This window comes from Ruditapes philippinarum, unplaced genomic scaffold (genome assembly GCF_026571515.1).
Source record: "Ruditapes philippinarum isolate M1 unplaced genomic scaffold, ASM2657151v2 ctg14746_1_1_1_1, whole genome shotgun sequence".
In the NCBI taxonomy this organism is placed as follows: Eukaryota; Metazoa; Mollusca; class Bivalvia; order Venerida; family Veneridae; genus Ruditapes; species Ruditapes philippinarum.
This window is the reverse complement of record NW_026866802.1, coordinates 11,503-22,088: the sequence shown is the minus strand read 5'-3', so window position 1 is coordinate 22,088 and position 10,586 is coordinate 11,503. Positions and strand designations below refer to the sequence as shown.

Genomic DNA, 10,586 nt, shown 5'->3' with positions numbered 1-10,586 from the left:
TTTCTGAAAGCCTATCCCAAATGTCAGCCGTAACACTGAATCGTAACACCAGCTCCGCCTCTGGATCTGCAGTCGTTGACCCGTGTTCGCCGATAATTAGGCCATACAAACGTATCAGGATGCTACCTGACAGTGACACTGATTCTAATTAATATGAATTAGGCAAATAATGTACCTGTTATGTTGTTCGTTCACTAGTTTGATTTAAATCCTTGTTTTGTTTATAATTCCCACACACGTTACGAATGAAAAAAAAATGGCGGATTGAAATGAACTGACTTCGATTTACGCGCAGTAATTCAGTAGCTTTATCAGCCTAAAACTGTTGTTTACTCTGAATAAATTTACAAAACGATTTCTTTTTTCTGTTTGACATAAATAATAAATGAATAAAACCCTGTCTAGTGAATTATATATTAAAAATGAAAGTTTATCTGGAACTATTTTTATTACAAAATATACATGTGTTACCACGTGAAGAAGAAGGAAAAAGTGGGGCTCCAAACGGGGAACACTCGGATAGGTAAAACATTAAAAATGAGAAATAATTCAATTAATCCATTGAAAAGCATGAAATAAAAAGAAAATTTGTTTGCTTTTGGTGTAAGATCGAAATTTATTTCATCTCGTGATGGCAAGGATTAAATATTTTCACTCGTGGCTGCGCCACTCGTGAAAATATTTATCCTTGCCATCACTCGATGAAATAAATTTCGATCTTACACCAAAACAAACAAATATCCTCTATATGATCTGTAAAATCTGATCCTTCTGTTTCTTCCCGAATATTCTTCGCATGGTTTTTGACAAAAAAAACGATGATATGCTATGTCTGTCCACCATGTCTGTCACGTTTCACTGATAAAAAATGTTAAAAAATCCTTTGTTGCATGCTTAAATCGTCTGCATGTTCCCACCTCCAGTTTGGCACAATTATTTACATTGCAATTACTTCCGTTGAAATCGGATGTTAAAACTTTTGACTATTCAACATAAAGATTTTTTATACGCGAAAAGAACTCCAGGGTGCAAACAACTAAATGGGTGTCATAGTTACCCCAGAGAATATGGTGATGTCCTTTCATGGCGAACGTCGAAAATAGGAATGAATCGAGAAAAAAAATGGCGGCCATTTTATTTCATTTTATTTAGAAAATAGACCACGTGACAATATTTTATACTGTTAAAAAATACTGATACCTATGTAACAGTACAAAATTCTTAGTCACGTGGTACACTTGCATTAACAGTAAGAATAACTCCCAGAGGCCTATGAGAAATTAACATTACGAAAAAAGTGAGGGGTAATAATAATAAAATGACATTTTTTTTTTATTTTCATTTAAATGAGGGTTAAACTGAGTGTCATTTATTTGTTTACATTCACAGCAGTTGTTGTCCGTTCCTTAGAAAGGGCGAAAACCAAGATTATCGCGACAATGTCTTTACGCCGTATTTCCGGGATAGGTACTTGAATGATGCTTACCGTTATGCAATTGAGGCCCTCGAATCAATAACGCCAATATAAAAAGTGCACGTGCCTATTTGGATAATAAACCAAATCATCATTTTTGTGTTAATTAACCGGGTCCTGTATGTATTGCGCATATGTAAACCAGGCTATAACAAGGGCGCGTGACACTGTTAACAAATGGTTTTGGCGTTGTTAAAACATGGGCAAAAAGAGAGGAAAAGAGGGGATTTTATGTTAAATTTATATTAGAATACAAGAGTAAAACTATTTACTCAGCAAATGTATTGTATTTAAATTTAAAAAATCGATTTAATATTCAGCTAACTATAGCATTATGACTTTTAGATAAGTAGCAATTTTATATAGGAAAAGTAAATATTTTATAATAATTTGCACGTGACATAAAGTGGATGTAAAATAGCAAACTACAATATCCGGTAGTTATTCTCCTGATTAAAATCCTACGGAGAATGTTCATTTTCAATATAAACTGTACAATTTACATGTGCCGATGAATTGCAACAACTCTCCATTATCAATATATAATATATGAATGTTTGCTTTTAATAAAGCGCTCTAGCAAATTCTTCAAAACCAACTCCGCATATCATTATGGACATCAAAAAACTCCCGCAGCTGATAGATGCTCAATTTCTTTCAAATATTACTTATTAACATCAAATCTCATCAATTGCAACTTTACAGAGAAATAACTAGACAGCTAAAAGCTAAAGTAAGGTCTAATTTCTTATTAGACTGAACCGATCTGTCTGCAAAGTGGTTTTCAATAAAAAGATTATGATTAATAAGTACAAACATAAAATCTGAGTTTAACTGCTGTTTGATGCATGTTAGAACATGAGGCATATTTAAGGCAAATAATCCAAAGCCTGTTCATAGACAAGCCAGACTAATTGTAAAAAAAATGTTATGGAAGATATGTCTTTCTTTCTCTGTTTCTTTTTTTTTTTTTTTGGTTTCTCTACTTTTATTACGTTTAAAGTATTATCGATTCCATAAATGGTGGACGACGCCCTCAAGAGCATCATTTCATTATGTCTGTCACTCAAGTAGAGCCACCGACCAGTAGTAGCCTAGCTTGATATTTTCCTCTAATGATATATTTTAAATTCCCTGGCGGGATTCGGACCAACGGCGGTAAAGGGGAAATGGTCCGAGACAGAGACAGTGACCATTCGGCTACAGAAGCCCTTAAAAACTATATTTGTACTGCAGTTATTGAACATTGCCGTGTATTATATTTGTTTACACGTTTAGTGATTTTAGCTAAACTAACGCCATTATTCGCTTCGCAACTTTTAATAAGAAAGAAAAGATAACAACGCTCGAATATAAACTTATTAACTTCGAGTTTTTTAGTAAACACAACTAATGGATTTATATTCATCTAAAATTCAAAATTATGTAAAAACTGCAAATCGTGACCTGCCATCCTAAGTAAAATGTTATCGCATATTATGTTATCTTCTGGTTGCCACGTAATCCTTCTATGCCATCATTCTAGACCAGCTGACACATCCGTGCAAATTTAATAACCTAATATTACTTATCTCCTGTCTTAACCGGTATTAGCTTCTGTTTGATATGAATCAATTTCGACCAGACTATATCAAGCAAGGTCTTTACAATTACTTTGCCAGTTTCAATTTTACTTACCATTATGACTATGTTTATTACATTGTGTTTATCATATTGTCGCCGATTAATTTAGAATTAAATTGATAAGCGGGTCTTTAATGACGTATATTCTGCTTCTAATAGACAATTTTATCACTCTTTACATCATTATCACTAATGAAGATATTGTCTCGGCGGATGTTTCTAATTTGTGTAATTGGAAATTTCTGTGCAGTTATGATTAAACTTACTGTAATGATTTCAAAAATTTCAAATTATTGCTGATACAAAATCTGCCATAGGTATTATTATCCCTTCCGAACATCCTGGATGTTATGAAAGGTATCACATTGAATGTAACGCTGCAAATAGGTACATGACGGTGGTAACTTTTTGTTTCAACTAAATGAGGAAATGTATATCCACTATTAATTTTTAACGTTTAACCTCTATCAAAAGAAATGGGGGTTCGTTTAATATTTGTTGTTGTGTGCCGATTTCAAACATCTTTTGATCATATGTCGGCAGGCCATCTACCTTTCCGGCTTGCCTTATTAACTGACAAGTATGTACCAATTTCTCCGCTAGTGACAGGTAATTCTATATAATTTCTGGGTTTTTATATGACTGAAATAAAATATCTTACAACAATAACAGCTTACTGGAATCTTTTGCTCATTATCAAAAGTAGATTTCTAAATCATCGTACACCTGCAAAATATACCCTTTTTTGATTTTATGCAAACATCTCGTCTACACAAAGATAAAATGTTATTTCCTAAATACTCAAAACCGGATTCCCAAATAAAATTTATCCCCTTTTTGTTGCTTAAATCAGACTGTACAACTTTAAATGTTTTATTTATTTGTTTTTCTTTTAATTAAATAACAAATACTATAGCCTTTTTGTGGTGGGCTACATATTTATAATGATAGATATTTTAGCATAAAAATCATATTTTATTTTCAAATAGACGGAATGCTACATAAAAGTTCGATTGGGCGAACATCATGGATCCTGATCAGACTGCGCAGGCTGCATTTTGCAGGTGCGCAATGACGTAGTATCCTACAATTGATTATGATTTTAATCACATGTTACCATCTTTTTTCAAGGCTACATTTATTATTGATAATAACTTTCACGAAATACAAAGAGTTAAGAACACGTACTGCACTTGTTGTGTAAACTATTATTTAGATTTTAGAAACATTAAAAGATTAAAGTCTATATATTACATCAAGAAGTTTGAAAGAAAAATCTGTCTAAATACTTACTTTTATAGACAAACATCGAGTAAAGAGTGAATACTTTTCAGAATGAAGCAAAAGCACGAACTTTAGGTTAGAAAACGTTATTTTTTGTTCTGCATCAATATCTTATTTTGATTCAAAGCATACTAAAAGTTATTGACGGCAATACAAAAACGACATGATATTGATAAGTTAAAATGAAACATGTATGGCTACTTTGTAAACAGGAAATCAAATCGGGAAAAGGGAAGAAATCTCTTAGTCAGTGAGAAGCATTATTTGTTATCACTGTGCTAATTGCACAGACCTGGCTAAAATGAGTATGGGCTCAAAATAGATTTTTCTCTAACAGAAACTGCTATTGTCATTTGCAAGTCATTAGATTCCACGAATGTGAAGACTTATTTAGTCTCTATATGTTACATTGTTGATTATGTAGCCACCTTGATCTGACAAAGTTTATTTAATTGTGAATCTTTTGGTAACTAAGTGTCCTTTTCCAAAAAAAGAAGATAAGAAATATATAGTCCGATTCTTCTACACATAAGCAAAGCATATAATATACTGAATATGTGAACACATCATTCTTTTTAAAATTTTGAGTGTCATCACTTTTTCCAGTGATCGTGAGCTTAATATAAAACATGCTACTTAAGTTAATGACTTCTAGTCAGTATTTATAGCATGATGAATCATATATAATAACGATCAAGTGAATGAAAGGAATGACATAAACAAAATAATTTATGTTTTGGTGTTTTTTGTAACGCTAGAATAATACTTGTATTTTTCCTTCCCGGGTGAAAAATGAATTCATGGCCCCTGCATTGACTTGTCTTCATTATTTCTAGGGAAGGGACAAGAAACTAGGACTTTCTACGTTACCTCATTTGTATAATAAATACATATTGTGACCCTGAATGTGGTATTATCAGGTTAGAAATATATTTACTGTCATCCAAATTATTCAATATAACATCACTCAATGTTGATAACCTTATCATCTCTCTTTTTCAAAGTTACAAATATAGAAAACATAACTTTCAAAATCAAAATTTTCTAACGCATCACAATGTGATCAATTTGAAATGTCCCATATATTTCTAATATATTATTAGCATTTCTGGAATGTTTATTATTCCCCTGCCGTTTTACCGGAGGGGACTTTAGGTTTACCCTCCGTCCGTCCGTTTGTCTGTCCGAGCAAACATTTGATATTGAGGAGCTTCATTCCGTAGTTAAATAAAGAACAAAAGCTCATAAAATTCAAATTAAGAGCTATTTTTTTGACTTTATGAGCTGATTTTGCTTATGGACTTTGGTCCAGGTGTAGTTTATGAGCTGATTAACCTCTTAAATATCAAAAGTTGGTACGTCCGTCCGTCTGTCCGTCCGCACTCACAGGAGAGTAATTATGTGGCAAGAGGGACAATAGGTAACTGTTCTTTCTCTTTGATGTCATTCATTCCGTAATGCTTTTATGTGGCTATTTTCTTTTGTGTGGCTAAAAAGAACAATAGAGAGAACAATAGAGTAGCCACATAATTACTGTCCTGTGAGAACATCCGTCAGTCCGCCCGTCCACAAAACTGGATCCCGCGATAACGCAAACAGTACATTGTACTGAAAATATTTTTATAAAACTTGATATATGGATAGATGGCAGTATGGAGATTATGCGCGTCTTTTTCTTTTCTTCCTATGTTGAAAATTCTGGTTGCTATGGCAACAAATAGAAAGAATTTCAAGATTTCTGATTCTAGTTTTTAAGTTTTTTTTACGATAAGTTCTTTATTTCTTAAGGTATTTTCTTCAAACTTTAAATATAAGTTGCTAGTCATCAACCACATCATATGTGACAAGGTTTACAACTTTAGCCCAAAATGTATCAGAATTACCTCCCTTGAACTTAAAATTTTCATGAGAAAAATATTTTTTTTGTTCAAAACTTCTTTTTTCTGAATATATCTACTTCAAACTTCATATATATGTTTCTTATTATCACTCAACATTTGTGAGAAAGTTCAATACTCTAGCAAGACTATTTCCAGAATTATGCCCCTTTTGAACTTTTTTTTTCTAGAAATTGGTAATTTTAACTCCAACTTCTTCAATCATTATAGGATTTTCTTCAAACTCCCACATGATAATATGACAAGGTTTATAAATCAATATTTCCAGAATTATCTTTTCCTTAAACTTTTAATTTTTCTTATTCGTTCTTTTAACTTTCATTTACTTCAAATACAAAAAAAAAACATTCATTATTAATTGTTCTTTGTTACACGCCATGTTTGACATCTTGCATCTTTATTTCAATGTTTTTTTGATAATAGTGATGTTTGAAAAAATAACTTTAGAGTGTCCTTCAGTCCGTCTGTCTGTCTGTCTGTACATAACAACTGTTCCTTGTGATCACTTTTAAAGAACTTTTTCAACAAATTTACTTAAAATAGAAACATTAGTAAATGGCCAATGGCCCTTCAGAATGTTGCTGGGGTTCTAACCGGTAGGAGACTTATGGATTGCTTGCAATAATATGATAATTGCTTGTTTTCATATAGTTTTATCGTTAAACGTATAACTTAGATAATGTAACTGTAACAACAGTTACGTAGTTCATTGATATCTATTTTCATGTTTTCAATTTAGCTAAGATAATGAAGGGGTTGCTCTTTGAAACGTGTGTATCTAAATCTTATGTTTGCATTAAATACTACATTAATGTCAATATTTAGAACTTAAATCAAATCATTACAGATCATTTAAGGATCCCTTCATGTTTGTCGTTTTGTTCTTAACAATAAGAGCATTATATATTATCAGAGACAATACAATGAACTTTATGGACTCAACAAAATGTTAGGATTACATGTCAGTCTCTTTAAACAATGTATATGAACAGATGTAAAAGAACAGTTTTTTTTTCAAATGAAAGGAATTATTTGTTCAATTGTTTCTTCTGATCTTCATAACAGTTTTCTTCAGAGAGTAATTATAACCCCAGCATTCGTACCAATTAATTCCTCGAGCATAATCGGTATTTCCCCTCTCCAGGTATAATCCATTTAGATTCGCGCGGTGGCATCGATTGTGCCACCAAGCTCCACTAAATTCCACTGCTTAATTTTGTGTGACTAGGTTGTCATTATCACTGTCTATGGTTGTAAACTGATTTTCGTTATGATACGACATTGAGTCACCACAAGAGCCGTTGTACCCTGCAACCCTTAATCTGTATTTATCATTTTCGTCACTAGTGCTGAAGGTCGAATATTCAGCAAAAACAGACTCTTGATCAACATTGTCATTCTCAAATGCCTCAAGATATATGTGAAGTGAACTACTGTCACTAGTCAAAAAGTAAATATTGTCTAGCCCAAGCCAATATTCGCCGCTTCTGTTTCCGAATCCATGTTTGTATTCCTCCCAATTTCTATAGAAATCTTCAGATCCGTCTTGCCGGCGTTGTATAACCGTCCAGCCACCATTGGTCATATCACACCACACATCAGTGGTAGAAGAACTTACATCTGGCTTGATCACATACAACCCGTCTTCGGTATATCCTTGTTGGTAAAGATCAAGGCAGTCAATTGGCTCTGGTTGTTTGTGTACTCTCTTTTACTTTTTGACCGCCTTCCTGTAAAAACGCATTGAAATATAATATATTCAAGATATATTCGCATCAAAGATTAAAATAACATTACTTGTTTTTTTTTCTACATCATTAAAATGTGTTTTTAGTTAGTTATTTTTGCATCATTTAAAAAGTTTTTTTTTCATTTTTTACTATACATTGAAGATATAAGAAGAATCGAACTGATTTTATATTTACCTAAATGTATATTATTTCATCGTCATAAATAGCTGAATATCAATTTAGAATTAGGAAATCAATTGATTTCATAGATGATACGATATGAAGTTAATTTAATATTTCTTTATGAATTGGAGCAACGAAATTAAAGAAATATTAAGTGCAACTACTAATTAACTACAAAAAAAGTTAAATAGCACTAAACAATTATTCACTTATACTCAAAATTAGTGAGTTATACTATATCATTTTTTATATTGTGTTTTGTTTCAATAAGAAACTACTTTAAACGCAAACCATATAACTAATATACACTGTCATGACAAAAGGAGTCACGTGACATATAGTAGGTTAACATTCCCACTGTCCACATTTTATATTGCTACAAACTATCAAAATTATGGTGCTTTACTGGCACAAATGCAAAAATTCCTCATAGAACAGACACAAAAGAAGGAAGTAAACTTTAAAAATATATAATAGTACACTTTATACACATCAGAGCACTACACAATAACATGACATTTATGTATTGGAATTCCTGTAAAAGTTAAATATCAACAATGTTATATAATTAAATTCAAATAAAAAGAATCAAATGATCCTAACCTACAAAGTTTTTAACAATGAGCATTGCAAACAAAATTTATTCTGAATCTTTCCTAAAAATAGAATTTAAAGACTACGAAGTGGACATGAAACTTGAAGTATCTGCAGTATCTTACAGTGTTTTCCTGGACAACATTATCTAATAAAGGGAAATGCCGGTGTCCTCATAAAAGTGGAGAATGCACAGCATTATTTGTAGAAGGCGATAAAGCACATACCAAGTAAACTACAACTGCACTCATCCTGTTTTATCGGAAACATTTCTTAACGTTAATTCAAAACTTAATTCAATTTGATTTTACATTAGGTTTACATTAGATTTTCAACTTATTTGTTTTAATCATTCTTATGTTGGTGTTGGTAGTTTACGTTCCGGAACAAGATATTTATGCACAATTAATTTACCATACTACAGTTCAGCCACCGCATTGTTCCTGGGTAGTCTGTTAAGCAAGTGGTTTGTTTTTCAAGAAACTGATTACTTCTTGATATAAAGGCAAACGATCGAAAAAGGAATTCATGACCGATTACAAAGAAAGGGACCTGCATCATTCGGAAAAAAACCGGGTTGCCTGATTCACAGTCCAACGCTCTAAATCTTGAGCTGACCGGACGGCGTTTCATTATTTCTATCAGTCCTACTTGCACTCATACCATTGTCTGTACATATAATTTATATCAACATTTTGTTAAAAAAGTTTTTCTTACACCAATGAAATTGAAGCTTGGATTATATAATCAACAAATAATTGTCAACAACTATCAACCTTTACCAAAATGTTTAAAACATGGATCTATGTTATTTTTTCCTATTTTATTTTTAAAAAATATGATTAATATAGATTTAGAAAAACAATTTCATCAATTAGTTATGTAGAAGAAGATGTCGAAAGTTTTTTTTCTATTTTTAGCACTAGAGACCCCTAAAAAAGGCCGATCAAATTAATATAAGTAAACTTGATAAGTACATTTGTAGACTACATAATAATGCTACAGACAAAGCTTTGGGATCATCCATTCATTAGTTCTGAAGAAATAGACATTTAAACGTATTTCTATTTTTTAGCTTTAGCGGCCGCTAAAAGGCGTCAATCAAATTAGTATGAGCAAACTTGATAACAAACTACCAAAGAATGCTACATACAAAGTTTAGTGATCATCCATCAATTAGTTCTGTAGAAATAGACGTTTAAATGTGTTTCTATTTTTAGCTTTAACAGCCCCTAAATGGGGCCAATCAAATTAATATGAGCAAACTTGATAAAAGACTACCCAAGAATGCTACAGGCAAGGTTTGGTGATCATCCATCTATTAGTTCTGTTGAAGATGATAAAAAGTTTTTCTATTTTTAGACCTAGAGACCCCTAAAAGGGGCCAATCAAATTAATATGAGCAAACTTGATAAAAGACTACCCAAGCATGCTACAGACAAAGTTTAGTGATCATCTATCAATTAGTTCTGTAGTAAAAGATGTTTAAAGGTTTTTTTTCTATTTCTAGCTCTGTTGACTCCTATAAGGGGCCAATTGAAATGACATGGGCAAATTCAAGTGTGACTGTCACAAGGATGCTACAAAGCAACTTTTAAGTAAATCTGCCTAGCAGTTTCAGAGAAAAAGACGATTGTTGACGCATGGCGACCGAGGCCGAAGCATCCCCCTTTGATACTAATAGCTTACCCTGAACATTTGGTTCGTCAAGTGACGGGCTTGTTTAATTAATGTATAGCCTCACAAACATGAATAAACACATTTAGTTTAAAAACTAACTTGAATTGTCATTCTTAAACT

The 10,586-nt window shown here is 32.2% G+C and overlaps 1 protein-coding gene across 1 annotated transcript; it reads right to left on the bottom strand.

The window, feature by feature from the left end:
• Positions 1 to 7,040: 7,040 nt before the first annotated feature.
• LOC132733765 (angiopoietin-related protein 1-like) lies at positions 7,041 to 7,999 on the bottom strand. Its single transcript, XM_060720444.1, has one exon. The coding sequence runs from the start codon at positions 7,862 to 7,864 to the stop codon at positions 7,490 to 7,492; it is 375 nt and encodes a 124-aa protein (XP_060576427.1). The 5' UTR covers positions 7,865 to 7,999; the 3' UTR covers positions 7,041 to 7,489.
• Between the last annotated feature and the right edge of the window lie 2,587 nt (positions 8,000 to 10,586).

What these genes read in the sequence shown, in the direction of transcription:
- LOC132733765 (XM_060720444.1), bottom strand. Translation starts at nt 7,864, where the DNA reads ATGACCAATGGTGGCTGGACGGTTATACAACGCCGGCAAGACGGATCT.